At 31.9% G+C, this 26,458-nt stretch overlaps 2 protein-coding genes across 3 annotated transcripts; both read right to left on the minus strand.

Moving 5' to 3' along the window:
• Nucleotides 1-6,952: 6,952 nt before the first annotated feature.
• LOC116032299 (GDSL esterase/lipase At1g28610-like) lies at nt 6,953-10,660 on the minus strand. Its single transcript, XM_031274798.1, has 5 exons — nt 10,405-10,660; nt 10,106-10,315; nt 9,880-10,025; nt 8,224-8,500; nt 6,953-7,272 (listed from the first exon to the last, which is right to left on the minus strand). Exons 1-5 carry the CDS (start codon nt 10,658-10,660, stop codon nt 7,010-7,012), a joined length of 1,152 nt encoding a protein of 383 aa, XP_031130658.1. The 3' UTR covers nt 6,953-7,009.
• Nucleotides 10,661-22,016: 11,356 nt separating this feature from the next.
• LOC116031966 (sinapine esterase-like) lies at nt 22,017-24,669 on the minus strand. 2 transcript variants are annotated; one of them, XM_031274343.1, is made up of 5 exons: nt 24,241-24,669; nt 23,587-23,796; nt 23,342-23,487; nt 22,942-23,218; nt 22,017-22,449 (listed from the first exon to the last, which is right to left on the minus strand). In XM_031274343.1, exons 1-5 carry the CDS (start codon nt 24,524-24,526, stop codon nt 22,205-22,207), a joined length of 1,164 nt encoding a protein of 387 aa, XP_031130203.1. In that variant the 5' UTR covers nt 24,527-24,669; the 3' UTR covers nt 22,017-22,204. The 2 variants fall into 2 exon arrangements, with proteins under 2 accessions (XP_031130203.1, XP_031130204.1); XM_031274344.1 differs by lacking the exon at nt 22,942-23,218.
• Between the last annotated feature and the right edge of the window lie 1,789 nt (nt 24,670-26,458).

A 26,458-nucleotide genomic window follows, 5' to 3' on the forward strand; every position in this document is an offset into this window, starting at 1 on the left:
TGACGGATAAACTGATAACCAAACATGGCCAATGCAATTACGAATGAGAGACAAATAGTGATGGAGGGGTGACATTAAGACAATGACAATAGGGAGAAAATTGAAATAAAAGTGAAATTTGTGAAATGAAGATCATGAAATTTGTGAAATGAAGATCAGATCTGAAGATCAAATGGGGTAATAAATTGGAATTCCAGTGCAGACATTGACTCTTTGTGTTTTATTAAGTTAAGAAAGTATGAACATATACTACATTATAACAGAGTCAGTGCTCAAAAAAATTACATAAATAAAAATAAAAGTCTCAATATAATAAATACACATGCACGTTATCTGGATGTAAAATTTGAAAAGTGATAATTACAAGACAATAAGTTCAACTCTCAACGGAAGTGACTTATTATTTTTTTAATTGAACGAGTCAATTGTAAATAACTTTAAGTTAGTTTACTTCCTTGTGATACTTTATTGACTAAGATTACAATATAAAATTTATTCAATATTTAAGAGTTAGTAGTAATTGTGAATTTTTTTAACATTAAAAATTGAAAAGTAACTTCTTTCCAAAAAAAAAAAAATAAGTAACTTAAGTATTAGATTGTGCCACGTTATTATTCTACATTTATCTGCTTTTATTGGTGGACGTAATCAATTTGAATTACCGGCATATCCCGCAATTTGCTATTGACATAGACAAGATGACTGTGCACTAGTTGAAATTTAAAGTTGTCAAAAGTTATATCAAGCAGTCATATCAAAAAGAAAATATTTTTCATCCTCTTTCTTCTTTTCTTTTTTTTAAACTATTTTTCATCCTCTTAAATTCTCTTTTGATATTGTTGATCCCATTAATTTTTAATCGAAGATTAAAGTATTCAATCAATAGCGTTGTGGTGCATTATTGCATACCTAATAGTGACATGGCCACATGCACATCTGCACGGGAAGGTATGACCGCGCGTAATGGGACACAAGTTCGCTTTTGAACACAACTATATATAGCCATATAGGGGTGCGCTCAAGTGCGAACCTTCACCCAAGAAAGAAATGAAAATGCTTCGCAACTATCCACGTGTACAGATCAACGAATCAGATGTAATTTTAAAAAATGACGCAGTGACAATTTCGTAAATAAATTGAACTTTAGTGCAAGTAATTGTGTTATAAGTGCATGTAGTTGGTGCACATTTGCAAGTAAAAAATGCAAGTAAAATCACTTACAAGTGCACCTATTTTCACTTACAAGTGCAAGTAATTTACCTTATTAACTTCCGTGCACCAAAGTGCACCTAATTATAACGTAAGGTGCAACTAGTTATAATATTAGGTGCACTTAGTATTAATGCTCAATATACATTTTACTTGCACCTACAATACATTTTACTTGCATTTGTAATACAATTTACTTGCACTTAGTTTTAATGTGATCTGTTTTTTTCTTCTTAAGGTGCGTAATTTGTATGTTTAAGATGCGTAAGTTGTTGAAACTTAAGGTGCGCTATTTTAAAACTTTAGGTGTGTGGTTTGTGTTTTTTAAGGTGTTTTGTTTGTGTGCTTAAGGTACGTGATTTGTATACTTAAGGTGCGCCATTGTAATGTTTAAGGTGCGTAACCTCACAACTGCAAGGGAAAGCTTCCCGCACCTGAACCCTTCCCTATATATATATATATATATATATATATATATATGTATGTATGTATGTATGTATGTATAACATAACATACCATATTTTAGTTATTTTATACAGATATAAATTAAGTTTGGATATGTAATGTAAAAATCTTACATATAGTAGGAGAGCCCAGTGCACTATTTCATTTGCAAGAAAAGCTACACGTAACATTTACGCCTTCTATGTCAATATTCCATCAATAACGCCTTCTTCATACACGGATCGCTAATGTAAATTATTGTTCATTATTGGTTGTTGGGAAAATTAATTGCACTTTGGCTATTACAACACACTTTGTTGACAAAAATTGGAGTCAACATAATTTGATAATGAGGTTTGTCGGTGCAATTTCTTATCCTAAGCTAGTTATTTATTGTGCAATTTCTTATACTAGTTTAGTAGTTTAGGTGGAATTTCTTAAATTACTTTTTTTTTTTTTTTTTAGGTTAGATCATGAGGTATCTTGAGCAGGTCCTAACTGTAACTCGTACCACACTTAGACTAATCCCCGCTAGCAACGGGCTAACCTAATTAATGAGCAAAGTCCTAACTAGATTGATTTTTTCATACAAAATGCAGTTTGTTATACAAGTTGACGACTTGATGTGCAATTTGTGAAAATATTTATTGTACAAATTCTTATAGATTAGAAAGAGTTAAATTAAAGAAAGTGTTGATTTTTCATTAGCCACACAAAAAAGACAACATCTACTATACTAATAAGAGTCAAAGAGAGTTAGGCCTAAAATGGGTATAAAAAATGGCGGTCAAATTATTTAATCAAATGGATGGTTCAGATGAATTATTTAATCAAATAGATGGTTAAGATAATTCAGATTAATATTATTAATAGAGATTACCTAATTTAACCTTACTTTTATGATTATCCGTTAAGTTTTCCGTTAAATATTCTTTTTTCCGTTAATATTCCATTAACTTTTAACTTACCCATTAATTTCTATACTAAAGATCTTAGGTTCATCTCAATCAAATTTGACATAATTAAGTTTCACACTCTATTTACTCTTATATTAAATTAAATAAATTAGTAGCTACAACAAAAAATAATACATATGTATTTCTTTAATTTAGGATTATGTGTCTACAATACTTTTATTTGAAAAAATTATTCATTATCAAAAAATTAAATTAAATAAGAGAAATAATTTCATCAGTTATATTGTCTTTATTTTTCTGACATGCAAAGATTCTTTACATTCAAATTTATCAATTGATATTCATTACATTGTCCATTATCTTATTTTTACAATATCTTGTAATTAAATATCAAAGTTATAGTACAAAATAATGTTATATATTTATTTACCAAGTATTTTATTAATACTATGAAAAAAAATTTTAAAATAATTTGAAGCTAATTATATTAACTACTTGGGGATTGGTTGACAAAGAGTTATATTAACTACTTGGGGATTGGTTGACAAAGAGAGTACTCAAATAACCTAACAAATTGAAGCGGAATCGCTCTATTTGACTCTTATTGAATTAAAATAATTAGTAGTTACACCAAAAAATAATATATATGTATTTGTTTAATACCATGAAAGAAATAAAAAAGAATAGTTTGAAACCAATCATATTAACTATTTGGGGGATTTGTTGATAATGAAAGTACTCAAATAACCCATCCATTACCCAGGAAATTGAAGCCAAAAACTACCTTTTAATATCTTTGGAATATATAATATTTTAAATTTTTAAATTTTTATTAATTTATTTAATCTCTTTTTCTTAAACTATGGATTTCTTTATCCACAATAACTCATTCAACAATAATGGTTGAACCAAATAAACCCCAAGCAGAACACCTAAAGGAAAGTTCATAGCTCCTATATCATAATCTCATTGCATGACGTTGTCATCTATGCTACCAACAATAACCGAATTGCAAATAACACACTACCAACAAAAAGGAAGAGAACAAATAGTAAAGATGAAGACAATGACAATGTTACTCAAAAGAGAATTAATAACACTTATAAAATTCAAATGAAAAGTAGTATTTATTTAGACAATCATTTTTAGACCAAATATTTAGACTATCGATTTTACAAAGTTGCAAACATTTATTTTAGTAATAATTATAATGAATTTTCTATATTATCTTGGATTCATATACTTTGAGTTAGATATTTAAATAAAAAAATTCGACATTCAATTACCCATGTATAAATTTTTCCTATATAATCTTGCATTGATATACTTTCAAATATTTATTTAAATATAAACATTGGAAATTAACACATACGCGCAATACGCGTATAAAACTAGTATTTATATAAAAAAAAAAAAGTGCAATACATTTGGGTAGTAGTCAAAATAGTTACTGCAGGATTGTAGGACTCACTGAAATTCTACATATTAAAGTTTTGTACTTAATGCATGTAAATTTTTTTTTTTTTTTTAAAGAAAATTCTTCCTCATTTTTTTCCATTGCTCCAAAAGTGGGGATGAGAAGGGTAATATACATCTAATAGTAAGATATCAGAACGAATTAAGTTAACAAATAAACATGATAATTTGTATCAAAACTTATAATAGCGTATTTGAATAGCAAATTGAGTATTTCAATGCTTGACTTTGTGTCTGGCTATCTGGAAATCTGCAATTTAAAAATGGAATTTGAAATTGTTATGTCTATTGTGACTTGCGAGTTGGTGCCAATTTGGTGCCAATTTGGTGATTGGAGTCATTTGACATTTGAACAAAATTATTTATCATGATTGATATATATCATTTGTAATTATGTAATTTATATTTTGTAGTTTGTAACTGACTAAATGTTTAATTGTAGTTTGTAACTCGTAAATATGAGAGTTACTTGCTTGATTATTTTACCTTTATATTCTATAAATTGCAATTTGTTATAAATTATATTAAGTATGACCATTATGTTGTAACCGTTGTAATGGTCATATTTAATATGGTTTTTGATATTGTTAGTTTTTTATATATATATATATATGTACTTCACTACTATTGTAATGGATGGATTACTGAATAAAAAAACCCCCCTTCATTGTTTTCACAATTCTTGTTTTCCTGCTACTTTACTACTTCACATTCACCAAACTAGCATAGTCTTGCAATCAAACCTGTATTGCAACACGTTATCAACATGCTCTCATGGGTGAGCTGTATTTTAAAATTGCTTACACTATATTCAGATTTGTAAAATATATATATTGCATTTTTTTTTTGAAATTATTGAAATTGTTTTGATAAGGCATATCTGTTTTCCTATTTTATGCATAATTCTCTATATACTGAAAATATATGCCCTGCAATATCTGATGCTTTCAATATATATTTCTATCCCTATTTTGTGCAATAACTTTTTTTCTTCCAATATATGATGTTTAATCAGAAATGTAATATCCCCATATCTTGTATCCAAATCTGTATCTCAATCGTATACAAATCAAACAGGATTTTTTCCAGTTTGCATACAAATCATACATCCTCAATCTATACACAGTTTTTTTAGCAACAAAAGAAAATTGTAAAAAAAAAATTCTTCCAATCCAAAACAGTATATGCATTCATAGTTATTTTTCTCCAAACACACCATATTCTCATAAATTTCGGTTTTTTAAAGAATAAAAAAACCGAATTCAAATGCAGCAAAATCTCAAACCTGTGAACGATCGGTGGTCGTCGTCCCTGATGGCTGCTCCAAGAGCCGTCGGCGGTGGTGATGAGGAACGGCTGCAGGCGTTAGTGGCAGTGAGAGTCGGTGGTGGCATGCGGTAGCGAGTGTCGGCGGTGGCGTGCGTTGACGGTGGCGCTGGCCGACGGCTCTCCGCCTCCCTCTCTCCCTCTCCGCATTCTCTCTCTCCACTGTGGTTGCTGCGTGTGTATAATGGGGCTGCTAGGAAGAAGTTAAGCAGTCAGGTTTCTTTTCTTTGGATATTAATCAATTTCATTGCTTTGGGCACAGATTTTCTTGGCCATTTAGCCCAGATTTTAAAATGTATGTGTGTATATATATATATATATATATATATATATATATATATATAGAGAGAGAGAGAGAGAGAGAGAGAGAGAGAATTTTATTGTTTTGGGCATATCTTGTTGTTGGATTCAAATTTTATGGTCCATTGACCCGTGGAGATTTATTTATTGAAGATTTATTTCTAATTTCATTTCCAATTGGAGCCCAAATCATAGATCATTGTTTCATAAAAACATTGGGTATAGTTTCTTTTTCGAATGACAATGATCAAATTTTTCGAGGAAATTAAATTACATCTTTTATTCAAAGATTATAAATTAAATGACAATGACAATAAAGTTTGTGTCGCACAAATGAAAAATGTGTATGTTAAGGAATTTTTTACAAAGCATATATTGCATCAAAATTCGACCCACGTGAGCTCTAGAAGAATCACGAGACTATTATACAAAATATTTACTTTAATGAAAATCCAGCAAATTCGTTTACAAAGTCACTTGCTACCCTAGTTTTGGAAAGATGTCTTTATGTGTAGGATATGAAGATTGTTATCTTTAGGGGGAGTGATATGAAGATTGTTATCTTCAGGGGGAGTGACATTTATTTGAATCAATTATGAAGATTGGGTCTTGAAACCCCACATTTGTACTCTTTTTCCATGATTGAATTTTGACGTTGGTTCCTTGATTAAAGGTTTTTTTTTTGTTGTTTTTTTTAATGAGACAGCTAGGGCAACACATGAATGCATACACATCAATTATATCATGTACTATTTTTCTCAACTAGATTTTTTTCCTACTGGATTTTTCTAGTGAGGTTTTAAATGAGGCATGAGTATGATATAGTAATGTTTAAGGGGGAAGTGAGGTTTTAACGAGCCATGAGTATGATATAGTAATGTCTAAGAAGGAGTGTTGTCGTTTGTAGTATTATAGTTATACTAGAACTTTGTATATCTTGTATATGAAGAATGATAGATTAATAAAAGATTGATGATTTTCTCTGTATCTAGTCTCCGGCCTCTTTACTTTACTGCATTCCTATTACTTCTGTTCATACGAGAATTCATCGGGTTTTACAACACTGACTAATGGAAGAAATTTTCTGTGTTTCCAAATAGATTCGTAAATAGTTAAATATGAAATGTTGAATTAAACAATTAAATTACAATGTGTTCTACAACACAATTTATAAATAACAATCCTAGTAAATCATAAGACTAGAAATTTCATTTCCCCCAAAATCCTATCACAACATAATAGATTAATAGCCAATAATGTTATCACTCCAATGTCCAAAAACAATCAAAATTCCCCAACAAGATTATATATATAGTAATGGTGGGTGAAGTAGTTATTCAATAGACATAAACGCCATCCCCATTTGCAGAAGAAACACATGAGGTAGTAATATTTGGGGAAGTATATAACCCACTTAGCAAACCCTTGGCAATCCATTCATTTGCTGCCTGTGTTAAGTGTGCACCATCCCATTCGATATAAGATGAAGGGTCATCGCAGGCATGCGAGAATGGATAGCCACATTTTGTGTCGTCCACGTACGAGTTGTATGGACCTCCACTTCCGCAACAAGAAATAAGTCGAGTTTCTTTATTAAAACCTATATAAAACAAAATAAAATAATGAATGACAACTTTTACATTGATTTTAAAACCTATCATATATGTTGACTTTATTTGGGGGGGTGGGAGTTAGATCCATTCTTTATGCCAAATTTTGTGCGTACTAGCTAGTCAGATAAGGTGGTTATTAATAGAGAATAAAAACAAAGTATATAATACTTTAGGGTAACATGCAGTACATGATAACTCTGGCCCACTAATAAATATCGAGTATTTATTGGAATAGTTTAAATGTAAAGATCGGAAAGATAAAAATAGGCAAATTATTCTATGCAACATGCATAGTGTATAGTGTAATGTAGATCATATCATATTACATATAAATGTTTATTTTTAATATGCTGAATGTTCATTTTAATGTATTGAATGTTTATGTTTTGATAGTACGTATACTTAAAAATGAATTTTTAGAAAATATATGGTCGAACATTCAATGTCAAAGATCTATATTACAAGATAGACCATGATCCATGGTATAATAATGATTGATATATAAAAATATAATAATATTTGTTTTTGGAATGTAGATAATATTTGTATTTTGTAGATGGACTAAAAAAAATAAAAATGCTACACAAATATAACTTCTTAGTAATCACTTCTGAATTGAAAAAGAAACACTATTTATTTTTATGAATTATTGATTAATTAATATGTTAAAAAATCTAGTATTACTCTAATAAAAACAAGAAGGATGATCTAACATGTTAAGTTTTCTTTTTTGATGACTTTGATTATAGCAACCAGTTATTTAATCCTCCAAATTGGTCAGAAAACTAGGTTAATTCAAACCACTTTCTAGTAGTTAAAAAATCTTGAATTTTCTGGAAGTAAATGTTTAGTATAATGTTTTATTTTTTAAAAAAAAAATTTAAATATATTATACTCCATAATTTTGAATTGAAGAGTCGTTGAGGAGTGGTACTTACCATATTTGTTGGGAGAGATAAAAAGTTCTAACCCAGCATTGTAATAATCAGCATAAGTAATAAAAACATTAGGATAATGTTTTTGAATCCGAGTCAATTCTTTTTGAAGCAATTCATTATGTTTTTGTGTAAATTCGTTGAGCCAAGTGAGACAACCAGTAATGGGATCGTAATCTTCCTCATTTGAACCATAATAAACTGCTAAACAATCTCCTAAGCACCCAGCTGGCAACATCCCAGGCACCACGAGGTTTACAACACCTAGCTTAATTAGTTCCTGCATGGCATGCATCATCACCACAAATATTATATTTTATTCTTTTCATCCGTAAAATATTTATCAATATGTGCATAAATAATTGATAAATTTAATTGTCACTGTCCATAAAAGTTCTAAAACTTTCACCAATTAGCCAAGCATAATTAAGCTAAAACATGCTTTCCTTATCAAAATATAAATAAAACATGACAATATTTAAAAGGCATGAATGGATTTGACTACTTTTGATATCCTTCTTTTTAACTCAAGATTTAATATTTCTTATTCAATGCTCATGTGACTTATTTAAATTATTGATGCTCCACCAAAAGTATACCTAGCGCCCAATACATTGCTCAACAGTCTACGATACACTCCCTCCTAAAATCACATTTGTATCAAAAAAATTTAATCGAAAGCATATTCTAATGAACCAAAAACAAAAAACAAAAAAAAAACAAAAAAACAAAAAAAGAAAAAAACATGAAACCAAGCTAAGCATTCACAACTAGCGTCGAAAAAAATCAAAAGAAGAATGATGAAAAATGATCGGAAAATCTTCAAAAATAGCCTAAAAGCAAAGAGCATAACGTATTTGAATTGAAAACTCTATGCAAGTAAAAATTGAATAAAATATATGGGCGCGTTTAGGTGAGAATGAATGCCTAGGAAAGAACTGAGAACTAATTGCAGCCATGCACGTGTCTAGATTTAATGGATCGGATTTAATTTCTTTTAAAAAAATACGGGACGATATTTTCGTAAATAACTCGAACTTTTGTGTAAATAACATGTGTTAAAAGTGCAAGTAACTAGTGCAAGTGTTCAGGTAAAAAGTGCAAATAAAAATCACTTAAGAGTGCAATCACTTTCATTTAAAAGTGTAAGTAATTTAACTGTTTAACATTGGTGCACTTAACGATAACGTCTGGTGCAACTAGTGATAACGTTAGGTGCACTTAATATTGATACTCAGTATACATTAGTTGTTACACTTTAAATACATTTTACTTGCATTTTTAATACACACACACATATATATGGTCATGTTCAGGTGTGGATGCGCTTCCCATGCGGCCGTGCGGTTTACACCACTCAATGTTAAGAAATGCACCTAAGCAAAATTAAGAAATGCACCACACAAATATGCATTATTAGGTACACATCACCAAAAACACACCACTAGATATGCAAGAATACAGCCCACAGTATTCAGAAATGCAATTAGAAACATGGAGTATGAGGCGTTTTTATGCATTTTCATTGTGGTGCATTTCGTAACATTGAGTGGTGTAAACCGCAAGGCCGCACGTGAAGGCCCGGTCACATTTGAATAGAAATCTATATATATATCACCTACTAAACCCTCTTTAAGTTCCTAATAGTACAAGGCTGACCTCAATTGCAGATCCAACAGCGTTAATAACCAGAGGCTGGAGGCGGTAAGCATCCTCAACCTTCTTCATCAAAATGGTAGAAGCATAATCGTTGCTTCCAAAAGACCCAAAAACTATTAATGACTTGTCGAGTATTTCGCCACAACCTGCAAGAAAAATATTAGTCTTTCAAGGCTGGGAATTAAAGGTGAGATAAACACATATCATCCAGTACACTTAAAGTTACTTGAGGTTTTGCAGATAGATGGGAGATATGTTTTGAACATGTTGATCTGAGCCATCATGGAAATATTGTCGCGAGAGTAACTCCATTTTGCCTCAAGGACATCATCACTCAGAGCTGTAGCTCCAATCACCGCGAAGTTCACACCTCCTTCACGATTCGCATTTTCGCCACCCATATACGGCGGCGTAAGTGGAAGCCCATAGTGCTCCGCTGCAAGTGGAAATTAATTGAGCTAAAACATCAAAACGTATAAATGATTGGCGACAGATTAGATTAAAAAGAAGAGAGTATATATGAACCAATGAAATCTATGATAAGTTTGCCGTCGGAGCAGCGGCCGGTGGGATGGTGGAAGAATGTTTCCCCATAGGGAGGAACGCTGCAATTGGGAATCTCATCAAGTGGTAAAAGACCCTTGGAGATTAAAGAAATATAGTTTCCGGTGTCGGTGATGGAATCGCCAAAACCGAAAATGGAAGTGTAGCATCCATCAACAAATTGTGAAGAAGCCAACGCCGTTAGTAGAAGACCGCAGGCCACTATAGGAAATGACATTTTTTTTTTTAAAAGTCTGAGTGAGCTTATCAGTGCAGTGAGCAATGGATATTTATAGTGCAGTTGTTTCTTAAATATTGGTATTTGGTAGTTGGTATCGAATGTGAACCAAAAATAGTAGATATGCTGCTACGTACATATTATATTGTATATGTAAGAAAAATTACACTTTTGGTCCTGTGACTATTGAGGTCTTATTAATTTCAGTACTCGATTTTAAAAACTAACAATTTAGTCCCGTAACTATGCAATTTAGTCCTATGCCAAATCACTGGTCAAATGTCGCTGGAAAAACGTAATTTTTTTAAAAAAATTGTATAGTTACAGGACTAAATTGTTACGAAATCCAGTAGATACGAAAGGTTCTGTGTACATATCGATTATGAAGAAGAGGGAGAAGAATTGAAAGAATTCATTCTTCTCTTTTGTAGCTTCGATTGTTTTTTAAGCTTTGAAGTACTGTAATTTCAATTAATGTTTGTGTGTGAATTGTAGGTTTTTTTTTTTTTTTTTGTTTTAAATAAAATGAATCCGCTACTGTTCTTGTTGAAGAACAGTGATATCTGCTATTTTGTACAATTATTCACCCCTTATTCTAGTTGTTTTGAAGGTTATTTTATGTATCCTAGTGAAATTGGAAACTGTTTGTGTGTTATATTGTCCAAGTGCTGAATTATCTACAAGGAACAACAAAGGAAGAATATTGGAACATTTTGGACAAGTTCTGGAAGAAAAGGGAATTACAAGGAAGAATACAAGTTGGAAAAGAATTGGAAGATGCCTAATGGGCCAAGGCCCATCTACCTCCTATATATTTGACATATTCTCTACAATTAAAGCAAGGTTCCCTTACAGAGTTTAAAAACCCTAGTTAGTTTTAGTTTATTCTCTCTTTATATTTCTCTAGCATAGTTTAGATTAGTTTCACATTAGATTATTTTATTTCAAGCTTGGAATCAAAGATTGAAGATTGGATTTGTTCTTTATCAGTTAAGTTTCTCTTCCCTTTATATTTCTTGCAATGTTTATCTTTAATTCTTGCTTTGTTGTGTTTACTCCCATCATGAGGGAGTAATTCGCTTATGGGTTTGGATTAGGGGTTCATTGTTAATCTTGATGTTCGGTTTATGATTAATTGCATAAAGGGATTGAATCTTTTGCCTAGGGTTTATGATGATTTGGGGATTTTTTTGCACTAGTTATTGGTTTGTGGCCAGAATTAATTGCTAGTTTAGGAGAGGGATTCATCACAACGATAGTTGGGTGGAGACCTCGAGCCTTACCAATTTCAACCTAATTTTCCTGCTATGAAAGTAGAGGTAATTTTGGGGGCTTACAATGCTTAGGTGCTTAAGGTTATGATTGATGCATCACGACAGTGGGGCAATCTTAGCCTAATTCTCTTATTGATTACGAAAGTAGCTGAGTAGAATTCTTTTGTGCATTGCCCATATATTCCTTGGTTAATTGTTCTTTCCCTAATCCTGAGTTGGTTGGAACATCAAGATTACAATCCCCCTAATCTGGCCCATACCTTTTATCATATAGTTTTCACCTTAATTAATTGCTTTCCTTTATTCCACATCATTCAGTCTCTGTTACTTGGATTCTATAAATTCATATACTCTAGTGCCTGGTAATTCACACAGTTTCGTGCCATAACACCAATCCTCAGCGGAACGACATTACACCCTTCTTTTACACTCATCATTTGTGCTCATCAAACAGTAGTGGAAAGTGAATATTAAAAAAATTACAATAATAATCCGCTAGTGTCCTAATTAGGAACGGTAGCGGATGATTAATTTATTTTTGTTTAAAAATACTAATTCGCTACCGTTTTTAGTTAGGAACGGTAGCGGATGATTAGACTTTCCGTTACCATTGTGCAACAGTAGCGAAAAGTCAACGACATTTAGTGACTCTCCCATCTGCTACTATTGTACAACGGTAGCAAAAAGTCTTTTACAACAGTAACAGATATGCAGTTTTGTACTAGTGTTATTAATCTTAGACAAATGTTGCTTTCGTCTAAGAGATATGCATGGAGATCTAGTATGAGACGAAAAAACAACTTCAACTTAGACGAAGAACATATGCAAATATGTGAATTCAATTGTGATTGATTGTTGACGGCAATGAACGAAGGTTGTCAACTGTGGTAATTTATTATCGTAATGATAAGGGTGGTTTCACTGATTTGCTTATTTTATTTTCTTCTCCCTCCAATAAAATCAAAACACATGAGGACAGTTTTACTCTATTCAAACCAACTAAGCGACTACCGTTAAATATGCTAACACAACATTCAAATTTAAAATATTAATTTTTCTGTGTTAATTAGTGTTCAATTATTACCATTATTTCTATCACTTTACTTGATCTCTCTTAAATCTTCTTCTGAATTAGATTTGACTAGCAGTGGGACCACCACCATATACTACCACGTCTCATTTAAATTAAGATCTTAGTTAGAGTCAACGGAGACAAAGGATCGTCTAATAGATCAGATCTAATTAGGCCATTTATAAGGTTGTTGAGCTTAAATAAAGTGCAATTCACCTCTCCACGTTAAAAAAGAAAAAGAAAAAGAAGTGTAACCCATATGCTTTAAATTTCTACTACATTATCTACTCTATGCTTACATGACATATTTTGATTCAATTAAAAAAAAATGTTGATACAATTTTTGTTACTTTATTTTCATTTCCTTTCAATAAATCAAGATACACGACAGAAATTTTACTTCATTTTAACCAACTAAGCTAGGACCGTTAAATTAATATGCTAACACAACATTCAAATTTTAAAAAAAATTAATTTCTCTGTTAATTAGTGTTAATTAGTTAGAGTCAACGGAGACAAAGGATTGTCTAATAGATGAGATCTGCTCCGAGACAAAAGATCAGAGCCTTCAATTCATCTCTAGGATCTCCACAAAACAAGGCCACCTTCTTTCTAGAGATTCATACCGATACTGCTGAGTTTCTCTCAAAATCCACGTTGTAAACATATACTCCGTATTAAATAAAACTAAGCATAAACCAACATCGTAGATTAAATGTTTTAAATTTTTTTTTTAGAAACGTGATATGCAATTTCAATTTTGATTAAAAAAAATATTGACGTTAAATTTTTTTTAAAAATTATAAATTAATTTAATGTTTTGACGTCGATTTACTAAAAACTGACATGATATATGTAATGTTATATGTTACTTCTGTAGTAGCGATTGATTGTATCTCTGGGTGTTGAATCACCATCACAAATAATAAAATAATAGCTTTATTCCATTGGATGTAGCCACATTGCCGAACACCATAAATCTTGTCTATCTTATATTCACCAGGCCACTTTCTTTCTGTCGTTGTTATTATTTCTTGTTCTTATTAAGTTCAACATACACAAATGTTGCTTTCGTCTTAGAGATATGCATGGAGATCTATTATGAGACGAAAAAACACCTTCAACTTAGACGAAGAACATATGCAAATATGTGAATTCAATTGTGATTGGCAGTTTACAGTTATCAACTGTTGTAAGATTATCGTAGAGATAAGTGTAGTTTGCTATGGTGGATAGTTTGAATGATGATAATATATGTTTAAATGATAAATCCGAGGGTTCCTCACTTCTACTTTGGAGATTTTGAGAGAAGGTAAATCATAAGATGCGTTTTAGGGTTTGATTTTTTTATATATATAATTTTTATGTTAAGATCCTTCTCCATTGAGAATTTGAACTAGAATATTTATTTATTTATTTATTATTCATAAGTACCACATGTCAAAAAATGTCAAATGATACGCCAACTAATTCAATTATTGAATGATTACTTGAAGATATGACTAATTGATATAAATATTATTTTTTGGGATGCTAGGGGAGGGAGAACCCAAAGTTAGCTAATACATGTTTTCAGCTCTAAAAGAGCGACACAGTATACCGATCTTGTCCAGGCACATCGTTTCCTTAGGGCATCTTTTGTGACTTAGTTATATTGCAATGTCTTCCACCAAGTAAAGTGGTTCAATTCCATTGTTAATCCAGTTAGCAGCCTCAAGAGAGTTACTTTGAACCCAAATTTTGCATTGCCCTTTCAACTAAGCCCACTAGAAAGCAACAAGAATTGCTACTACCAACACTACAAAGAACATTTATGAATTGCAATGAAAATTCGCGACGGATAATAAGTCACAGAACTCCAACCCTTCTGGCCTTTCGGCCCCTCGAGCCTCTGAGGGTCCTTCCCCCTACATTTGAGCCCTTACTCTCTCAAGCGGGAAACATGTGTTTTTGAATAGTCAGAACATTGAAATCTATCGACTCCTTTTAACTCTAACCGAGCTTAAGGATCTCTCTTACCTTCTTGACGGTCGGGCTATCTACGATGTCCGGTGTAGCGTTGGCAACATAGATCGGTCTTCACCTTGACTCCTTAAAAGTAGGAATGTCAATCATGTCCGAACCCGATGGGTTGACCGTTAAGCTCGAAAAATTACAAGATTAAAACCGAAAAAATTAGCCCAATAAATTAATCGAGCTAATTGGGCCGACCTTATAGTGTTGGCGGGTTGGCCTAACGGGTAGCCCATTGGGCTATTTAGAGGAAAAAAAAAAAAAAAAACCCTAAAACTAGAGCCATTACCTAAAATGTGTGGATTTTGAGGGTACAAGATAAATGTTTGCAATTTTGAAACCCTAGACTATTTTATGTAAAGTACCTATGAGATTGCCGAATTTCCATAAAATGGCAATCCCATTGCCTTTCTTTCACTATCCATTATTTTTTCTTTTCTTTTTCTTTTTAATTCAAAAGAAGGCAATGTCGTCATTGCTTTCTTTTCCCTCTCAATTCCTAAAAAAGAAGGCAATCGGATTGCCTTCTTTCCCTATTTATTTCTTAAATATTATTAATTATTATATTTATTTATTAAATATTAGTTAATATTAATAAAAATAATTTTCATGTTACACTATTTATTAGTAATGCGGTAAATGCACGACAATAAATAATACATATTAACTATAATTTAATAATTATAATATAATAATAATTTTGTACTAATAATAAAAATGCTCGTAAATTTAATAATAATAACAATAATAATAATATACTAATCATTTCATACTAATAATTAATAATAATATAATAACTATTTCATATTAATAATGACTAATAATAATATTTTAACAAGAGTTATTTCCATTTTTTTCCTACTGTTATTTTGAATGAGTGTTATGTTGTAACTGTGCTTTGAATGATTTTTTCTTTGTAACTATGCTTTGGATGAGTGTTTCGTTGTAGCTACGCTCCGGATGAGTATTCCATTGTAGCTACACTCCGAATGAGTGTTCCGTTGTAGCTACGCTGTGGATAAGTGCTCTGTTGTAGCTATGCTCCAGATCAGATGAGGTTCCGTTGTAGCCAATCCTGTAGCCGAAAATTTGGTCCGTTAGGATTTTTTATTTTGTTCGTGATAAAGTAGCATCAAAGGAACTACAAAGAAACTAAATCTCTAAAAAAACAAAAAAAACAAAAAAAAAAAAAAACAACTACGGCATGCATGTTCAGCAAGGCATTAACAAGAACGAGGCTAAATGATCTAAGGGACAAGCTCAATATTCTCTCGGGAGAACCTTATGCTTGAAGGGGTGCATTAGGACTCTGTATTCTAGAAATATTAGAAATTCATGCAGTTTTCAAAAAAAAAAAAAAAAAGAAATTCATGCATTCTCCCTCTATCTAGGAATATTATCATTTATCATTTCTATCCTTATTAGACTCCTTATATCCTTATAAATACATATCTGTATGTACTTCAAACATAATGAATTGATCAATAATAAGATAATTACCATAACTATTATTCTCATGTCTTCATCTTAGACAAAGAATATCTTCGTTTGAGATGAAGGAACTTTAATTATCATAGATATCTAAGACAAAGGGACGACCTTTGTCTCAAAGATATATGCTCTAAGATAAAAGAGCCTTCATCTCTTAGATCTTCTATGACTCACAAAAAGGCAACATTTGCCTTAGAGATCCGCTCCTAAAAAGAAGACTACCTTCGTTCCAGAGATCCACTCCGAAACAAATTTACTTTGAATAATTTATATTGGAATAAGGCTCAAATTGGCCACGTAACCTAGAAGTGCAATTAGGCCAACAAAAAAAAAAAAAAAAAAAAAAAGTGCAACTAGGCCATTGAACATTCCAAATATATGCAATTTCACCTGATAGCAGGTTACCATCCATTTTATCAAGTTACTTGCTTACGTGTACGGTGAGTTGACATTTTAAAATAATTTTTAACAATAAACTTTAAAAATATAAATTATAAATTTAAAAATTAAAATTTTTTTTAAAAAAAAAGTCTCGGTGGCCCCCGACTACGTTGAACAACCGCCTGCTATTGTTATATCCTCGTCCTCCATCGTCGAATTTATCTATCCTTCCTACCACGCATAGTAGTAGTGATCTCTGGCTACTAACGGCGTTTGGTCGGCGACTCTGGTTCACCAGGCAAAGTAGCAACGACATCGACGACGAGGGGGAACAGGTGGTGATCAAGATCTGCGGCGACTGGATCTTCCCGGCGAGCTTGACCGGCAGCGGTGACCGGCGACGTTGTGTTCCAGACTTCAAGATTTTTTTTCGGTTGTTTTGGAAAAGAAGTTGACCTTCGGTAAATAATAATAATAATAATAATAATAATAATAATAATAATAATAATAATAATAATAATAATAATAATAATAATAATTAATTAAATTTGATTCATCCGTAGGTTTTCGTGGCAAGGGTATTATTAATATTAAGGGGGAAGAGGGGGGGGGGGGGGCCGCTAGTTTTTTTGAATTATTTTAATTTTTTATTTTAATAATTTATTATTAAAAATATTTTAAAATGCCAACACAACACTGTCCATGTAAGCAGGTAACCTAATGAAATAGATAGTAACCTGCTATCAGGTGAAATTGCATACATTTGGAGTGTTCAGTGACCTAATTGCACTTTTTTTNTAGGCCAAAAAAAAAAAAAAAAAAAAAAAAAGTGCAACTAGGCCATTGAACATTCCAAATATATGCAATTTCACCTGATAGCAGGTTACCATCCATTTTATCAAGTTACTTGCTTACGTGTACGGTGAGTTGACATTTTAAAATAATTTTTAACAATAAACTTTAAAAATATAAATTATAAATTTAAAAATTAAAATTTTTTTTAAAAAAAAAGTCTCGGTGGCCCCCGACTACGTTGAACAACCGCCTGCTATTGTTATATCCTCGTCCTCCATCGTCGAATTTATCTATCCTTCCTACCACGCATAGTAGTAGTGATCTCTGGCTACTAACGGCGTTTGGTCGGCGACTCTGGTTCACCAGGCAAAGTAGCAACGACATCGACGACGAGGGGGAACAGGTGGTGATCAAGATCTGCGGCGACTGGATCTTCCCGGCGAGCTTGACCGGCAGCGGTGACCGGCGACGTTGTGTTCCAGACTTCAAGATTTTTTTTCGGTTGTTTTGGAAAAGAAGTTGACCTTCGGTAAATAATAATAATAATAATAATAATAATAATAATAATAATAATAATAATAATAATAATAATAATAATAATAATAATTAATTAAATTTGATTCATCCGTAGGTTTTCGTGGCAAGGGTATTATTAATATTAAGGGGGAAGAGGGGGGGGGGGTGGCCGCTAGTTTTTTTGAATTATTTTAATTTTTTATTTTAATAATTTATTATTAAAAATATTTTAAAATGCCAACACAACACTGTCCATGTAAGCAGGTAACCTAATGAAATAGATAGTAACCTGCTATCAGGTGAAATTGCATACATTTGGAGTGTTCAGTGACCTAATTGCACTTTTTTTTTAGTTCAGTGGTCTAATTGCACTTCCTGATTACTTTCAGTGGCTAATTTGAACCTTATTCCATTTATATTTCAAATCTTTTTTATTCCAGAGATCCACTCCAAAACGAATTTACTTTGGATAACTTATATTTCAAATCCTTACTTTACATCGAAAAATCTTCTCCTACTTATCTCTTTCTTATTATGCATCGTCTCTCTACAAGAGCAACAATTATAGGTAATCAAATTCAGAGGGGAAAATCCATTAAAAATATTCGTCCATTAGATAAGCGAACTCATTACATTAAAACATCAATGCACAATTTCTTTACAAACTTAATGTAGAATCATATAATTTGACCAATAGTTTTTCGATAAACTTCACTTCTCATTAATGTTTTCAGGGATATATAAATGGAACCATGGATCTTTTGTTTCCTAGATACCATTTTTCTTCTTGAAAATATTCTCTATTTTAAGTTATGTTATCAAATCACAATATATTGTTTTTTAATATTACGTATCCTAGGTTTGGTTTGTTTAAAAAAAAAAAAACATTACGCATCTGTTTTTTTTATTTTCCTCAGTTGACCATCTATTCTACTCTTCTATACGTCATGTTGAATAATAAAGCAATAACAGCACGTTTGGTTCACGGAATGAATTTTGAGGTAATAGGAATGCTATTCCATAAGGAATGGAATAGGCAAGGAATAGAATAGGAATTGTATTCTATTGTTTGGTTCGCGGAAGGAATGGACTTTAGGAATTATATTACAGTGTTTGGTTGGTTTAGGGAATAGAAATGAAATATGTTTTAAAAGACGAAAATACCCCTATAAAATATGTAATAATAATAATAATAATAATAATAATAATAATAATAATAATAATAATAATAATAAGGACATTCATGTTATTATTAATGATATTATTATTATTATGTAATAATAAAATAAAAATTATAACAATATTAATAACAATAATAAGAAAAAAGGAATAATAATAATAATAATACAAAACAAAATTATATATAAAATAATTTTTTAAAACACAAATTAAAGTTTTTGATCCCACATTGATAACTCATGAAGAGGAGCTCATTTGAGCTCCTCTATATAAGAGAAGCATTGTTTCTCTTTTGAAATTAACAACAAGATGAGGAAGCCTTAAAGAGCAAAAACTCATTCATTTAAAGGAGTCTTAATTGATCTTAGTTACAAGTTTTTTTTTAAATAAAAAATGTATTATTATTATTATTAATTACATTTTTAATATATAAATAAATATATATTTAAATAAACAAATATTATATATAAGGATTATAATATAATAAAAAGGGTATTTTTGGTACTATAGTATAAAAGCTATTCCCAAATACTTGGGAATAGCTAATACTAGGGGGTCCCCTAGGAATGGCTATTCCCCTTGCAAAGAGAATAAGTCATTCCCGGGAATGCTATTCCCAAAGGACGAAACAAACAATGGAATAGGTCTATTCCCGGGAATGGTATTCCATTCCCGACCTATTCCACGAACCAAACATGCCGTAAAGGAGTTATCTGGATAAGGTTTTCCAAATTACATATTTGTCTCTCATACGTAATTTCACTCGACAAGAAATTGTTCTGTTGTGTATGTTGACATTAAGAAATTGATAATTGGGAGAAAGTCGAAATGATAACGAATGTAGTGATGCGAAGATCTCAAGATTAATTAAGGTGCTGTTTGGTTCAAATATTGAAATTAAAATAGTAATGAAATTAAATACTTGATAATGATAATGAATTTAAGTAGAATGAGTCACTTTATGTGGTAATAATTAAGAATTTAAATCAAAATAAAAAAATAACTATATATATGTGTGTGTGTACTGGTCCAAATTTAACGACTTGTTCTCATATAGAAGTACAGATTGCATCATTAGGTATGTATAAATGTATCACAATGTGTTCAGAAATGTACCAAGGTGAAATGTACAAATGCACTACACCCTGATACATTTCTCAACATGTTGTGATGCATTCTTGCATATCTAATGGTGACATGACCACATGCACGTCTACACGAGAAGGCATAACCGCATGGAAATCAGATCCTATATGAAGCAAAATTTGAAAATAACAATGTCACAACTCACAAATGAAACTGAAATTATCACTTAATATTCATGATTGAATTGATCGGACATATCACATATTAATGAGAATCACATAAATAATAAAAAGTCTAAATATAATAAATACGTACTAGAATGCGTCACGTTATTATACATTATCAGCTTTTATTGTTTGACCTAATCAATTTAAATTAGCTTCATTTTGTATTGACATATAAAAGATCACTGTGCCTTAATTGAAATTTAAATATTTCTTTTATTTCTTCTAAATTCTTCTTGGTATGATTTATAATCGTTATGCATTATACTAGTACAAAATAACTGTTGTATAACAGTTGCGAAAAGTCTTTTACAACAGTAGTAGATTAGTTGTTCTGTACTAGTGTTAGTTGAAATTTAATGTTTTCATGTTATAACAAGAATTCAAAATTAAAAAAAAAAATCAAAATAAAGCAAGCAAAATAAGCATATATACTCTTTGGGATACTACTCTTACAGTAATTTAATTAAAGGTTATGCTAGTAGCATCAATAAAAAGTCTTCCATAACAGTACATTCCAATTAAGCAGCATTAGTCAATATAATAACTATGATTATATCATATAACGTTAAACGTTATTGGTAATGTGACACTATTACCAATTCATATTTTGGGCTAAGGTTGTTTTTACTAAGGCTTCGTGCTACTAAGGATTAGTGCCCGGTGCTCGGGATTTGGCTCGTGAGCTTAGAGGCTCGGACTTGACTCCCCAAACGCTAAGCATATTTTATCATAAGGATTGACTCAAAATCGACTCCTAATTCCAGCCGTACCCTAATAAATGGACAACCAGGAATCGCCGTACACGTGGATCAACCAAGGCCCGTCCTGCATGAGACTGATGTGTGCAAGACACGTGGTTGACATGCCGAACACACGGCATGTGTCCCCTCGTACGTCCTTCTATATAAGGCACATCCAACACCTTATAGAGGGAGATTTTGAGCACTTTATCTCTAAAACACTTATAAGCTTAGGACCCTCTGATCCTCAATCCTAACTACCCGTGCTACTACATTACAATCTACTTATAACTGTATACCCGAGAATATTTACCACACCAGCGTCCTAACACTTTAAAAGATCAGAGTGCAGTGAATTTATAGTAAGGAAATTATGTTGTACACAAGTTTTGTATTTTTTTTTTCTTTTCTTGTACGATTATCAATATTGAATGATAATTTTGAAGTAATTGAATATTTATTTACAAATAAATTATAAAGTATTGCACAACACAACATATAAGCAATAATCTTAGTAAAACACAAAAAAGTCCGCACATATAATTTAATTCTTTCTTGAGTAGTAGATTGTGCACAAGATCAGAACAAGTAAAACACAAAAAGATACATTTATTTACTTTTCAAACCCAATAATTTATTATTAAATCACACCACAATATAATATCAATTTCTATCATTCCACACAAATTCTTTTTCCCACGACGAACATGTCATATACTAATTAAAAGAAACCCTCACAATATCAATCATTAAAAAAAATCTGTCGATTTCTAAAGACTGTTTACTGTTGCAGAAACACATGAGGCAGTAATATTTGGGTTAGTATATAACCCATTTAGCAATCCCTTGGCAATCCATCTATTGGCTGCTTCTGTTAAGTGTGGACCATCCCAATCGATATAAGAGGAAGGATCTGCACACACATTTGAAGAGGGATAACCGCATTCTTTACTGTTGTCCACATTGTATGGACCTTCACTCCCACAACAAGCATCAAGTGTTCTTCCATGAAAGCCTATTAATTAAATTAAAGAAAATTTAATGCTTCATGGATTTTAAGTAATGAGAAAAAAATGTTATAACATTGGTTACTAAAAATGCTCACTGTATCCCTAGCCACACTAGTTAGACTGTTGACTTGGTAATACAAGATTCCAAATTCAATTCCAGTTGGAGAGCAGTCTGATCTATTGGCCTTTTTGGTTGAGATTATGAATGTTTAAAGTAAATTATAGTGGTCTTTTGTTTTGTTTTGTTATTTTTTTTCCAAATAACATGTGAGGGTTACTTCGTGTTACTAGATCACAAGGTCATTGGCAATTTTACCAAACACATTAATTTCAATTAGTTAGTTTATTTATGGTAGCTATTCAGCTTTTAACTTTCAGCTAGCTAGGCATGTGAAACAAAGCCTTAAGCTGTTAGAAGGATTAGAAGTTTAGTATAATGTAAATAAAATATATTCCATAGTTTAAGGAGTGAAGGGTTATTAGAAAGTGATACTAACCATATTTTGCAGGGAATTGAAAAAGTTGTAATGCGGCGTTGTAATAATCAGCATAAGTAATAAAAATATTTGGATGACGATCACGAATCTGGTTCAACTCATTTTGAAGCAATTTATTATGATTTTGTGCAAATTCGTTGAGCCAACTAAGACAACCAGTTGTTGAGTCATAAGCATTCTGGTTTGAACCATAGAAAAGTGTTAATGTAACTGCTATACACCCGTCTGGCATCATCCCAGGTACCATGATGTTTACAGCGCCTAGCTCAATTAGTTCCTGCATGCATCACCATATATACACTCTATAAATAACTCCTTTTAGGAAATTAAACATTTTTCTTAAAGTGGAACCTTAGCCTTAGCCAAAACATAATTAAATTCCTAGTATTGAAATGCTGACCTCAACGGCTGATGCAATTGCATTAACAATTCGAGGCTGGAGGAGATGTGCTTCTTTAATATCTTTCTTTGCCATGGCAGAAGAGTAGTCATCACCTCCAAAAGGTCCGAATACAATTAACGAGCTACCAAATATTTCTTCACAATCTGCAAGAAATATTAGTCACTGAAACATCACCCTATGTAAAATAAATTTATTTTGTTATAGTCAATTAATAGAGTTAGTTATAATATAAGATTAATTACTTGAGGTTTTGCAGATAGATGGGAGAAAGTCTTTGAAGCGATCGAGTTGAGCCTTCATGGAGATGTCTTTACGAGTAAGAGTTCCTTGTTCATCACGGAAGGTATAGTCTAGGGCCGGAGCTCCAACAACGGCAAAGTTCACACTTCCTCCGAGTTTTATATCTTCGCCGCCGGCGTACGGTGGTACAAGTGGAAGCCCATAATGCTCAGCTGCAAGTGGGAAGATAAATGTAGAGCAGACTAGCGGAAACTGGTCAAAGTCCAAGTCCAACAATCGTTGGTTAGGAGAATTGATGGGTAGAGAGCAATAAAGGGCTCAAGTCCAGTACCCCATCTCTAACTTAGATATATATATGATGGCTGTCTATAAAGAAATAAAGTTGCATCTTTTCAATTGACTATAATGTTTTGGGGTAAGCTTAATCTATCCTTACAAGTAATATTAGAGCCAGTTCACATGAGCAAGTGTTGGAAGGGAGAATTGTAAGACAAAGGCCCGGAAAGGACTAGTCCAACATTGAAAATGTGATGACAGTCTATAAAAAAATAGTTATAACTTCTTGACATAGCAGTAAGCAGTTGATCCTAACAATAAATAAACTTAACTAGAAAACAATAATGTCAATTAAGCATAGTAGAAATTAAGGAACGAACCGATGAAATCTATGATAAGACGGCCATCGGAACAGCGGCCGGTGGGACGGTGGAAGAATGTTTCTCCGTAGGGTGGAACGCTACATTTGAGATACTCATCGTCACATTGCACAACTCCCTTCAAGCATGAAGCCATGTAGTTTCCCGTGTCCGTTAGGGAATCCCCAAACCCGAATATAGAAGTGTAGCAGCCCACAACGGGCAGCGACAAAGACAACGCCACCACTACCGCCGCTAAAAGAGCATTGGTCGAACTGAATTTTTTAAGAAGAGATAGACAGGCCATTTTTGAAGTTGGAGTTGAAGAAAGTGCTTTGATTCACGTGTTTGGAATATATTAATAGTTCATGTGAATCTGTGGGCTAAATTTTTTTTTTTTTTTTACTTTGAATAAAATTCCTTTAATCCATAGATCTTTTAATTCGATGTATTTTTTATAGATAGAATCTGACCAGTTCTTGAATCCAGTATTATATTTAAGGTTTGTTTTGTTTTTTTTTTTTTTGGGTTTTGTTTAAATATAGATTATTTTATTTTTATATATCGAGTTACGTAACCATTCTACCAACTACATTTGAAATATATCTCAGTTTGGTCCGTTTACGTAATGTAAAATATACCCACCAACCAGATTTGGGATTAACACAACTTAGCTTGGTCATTCCAATCCCTGCATGCATATCGCCACACTTTTCCTAAGCAAGAATTATTTGGTAAAAGTATGAATAGTTTTTGTATCATAACTTGAAGCGATTGGATTGTATTATATTACAAGTTGGAAGGTTGAAATGAGATAATTAAATATCCTTCTTGATTATAAGATAGAGATTGATATATTACAAGTTGCATTTGAAATGTTTCAGTTCGGTCCATTTATTTAGTAAAATACACCCACATGCCAGATTTGGGTTGACACCAGATGGTATATACTAACAATTGTTATACCATGAACGGGGCTCATATTGCATTATAAACCCTAATAAAAAATTTTGTACATTTAGTTAACACGTTCTATACTTATAGTTAACAGTTTCTATACATATAAACAAATAATTTCATAATTGCTGACACATAACGTGATAGCTACATGTACGAAAACTTTTAACTGTAAGTACAAAATATGTCAACTACAGATACAAAAAAGGTTACTTTTAGACCAGAATTTACAATATAAGGTAAATCTTGGCCATATCACATAATTTCCCATATACTAAGGTACTTCCTAGGATGCAGGTCCCCACGTTTTCAATAAGCAATAATTATTTCGTAAAAGAATAAATATTTTTTGAAGTTAATTATGTTTTTTTGTCATAAATTTATAGATGTCATTTCACTTTTAAATTTTTTTAAACATCCTCCATGGATCTTAAAATTATTATGGCATAAATATTTTTGTTCATCCGTCAACAAATTTGTTTAATTAAATGGCAATAAATATGTGTTAATTCTTTTTTTTATCTTAGATTTATAAGTGTCAACCCACTTTTTGTCCTTTTTCATAAACCACCCAAAATCCCTAGATTTATAGGTGCTCCTTAGCTACTCTGTTTTTTTTCAACCTTTTGCGATCGCAATCTTCAATCTTCACTCTTCATCAAGTGCCATAACGACTTGAGTGATTTATAAAAGAATAACTACAAATGGGATGACACTTATAAACATAGAACCAAAAAAAAAAAAGAATTAACTTATTAGAACAAAGAGGTTAAAAAAATTCACACTTTAGTTCTTGTGGTATAAAGAAAATGTATTTCTAAAAATGCATCGCCTTAGAGCATCCTTATCAGTGGGGATATTTCACGGTTATTGAGGAGTTTTTGTAAGTGTGATTAGGAAAGAGAAAATGGGGAAGGATGAAAAAAAAACAAAACAAAATAAAATTTTAAAAAAAAATAATAAAACAAATGTTACTGTCAGGCACGCCCGCGTGCAGCTGGGCGCAAAAAGTGACAGCCACGCATGGCTGTCACACGTAATATTAATGGCAGTGGGTCCCATTTTGTTAGTATGATCTCTTCATTTGCAGGAGGCCTTCTTTCTTCTCTTTCTCTCACCTCTCTCTTCCAAATGGCATTAATTTCTGATATTAACTCCCCAATATGCATCAATTTGGATGCTCTTAGGACATATAATGCTGTTTGCAGTATATATAATAGCGCCATTCCTCCACTCATCCCGACCCCCAACCCATGATGGGACACTTTAAGGTGTAATCGAT

Source organism: Ipomoea triloba, chromosome 10 (assembly GCF_003576645.1).
Source record: "Ipomoea triloba cultivar NCNSP0323 chromosome 10, ASM357664v1".
NCBI lineage: Eukaryota > Viridiplantae > Streptophyta > Magnoliopsida > Solanales > Convolvulaceae > Ipomoea > Ipomoea triloba.

What these genes read in the sequence shown, in the direction of transcription:
- LOC116032299 (XM_031274798.1), bottom strand. Translation starts at nt 10,660, where the DNA reads ATGTCATTTCCTATAGTGGCCTGCGGTCTTCTACTAACGGCGTTGGCT. An exon ending in ATCTATCTGCAAAACCTCAA is followed by an intron (nt 10,026 to 10,105) that starts GTAACTTTAAGT and finishes TTTTTCTTGCAG; the next exon opens with GTTGTGGCGAAATACTCGAC. An exon ending in TATCTCTCCCAACAAATATG is followed by an intron (nt 7,273 to 8,223) that starts GTAAGTACCACT and finishes TGTTTTATATAG; the next exon opens with GTTTTAATAAAGAAACTCGA.
- LOC116031966 (XM_031274343.1), bottom strand. Translation starts at nt 24,526, where the DNA reads ATGGCCTGTCTATCTCTTCTTAAAAAATTCAGTTCGACCAATGCTCTT. An exon ending in TCTTATCATAGATTTCATCG is followed by an intron (nt 23,797 to 24,240) that starts GTTCGTTCCTTA and finishes TCCCACTTGCAG; the next exon opens with CTGAGCATTATGGGCTTCCA. An exon ending in CAATTGCATCAGCCGTTGAG is followed by an intron (nt 23,219 to 23,341) that starts GTCAGCATTTCA and finishes TGATGCATGCAG; the next exon opens with GAACTAATTGAGCTAGGCGC.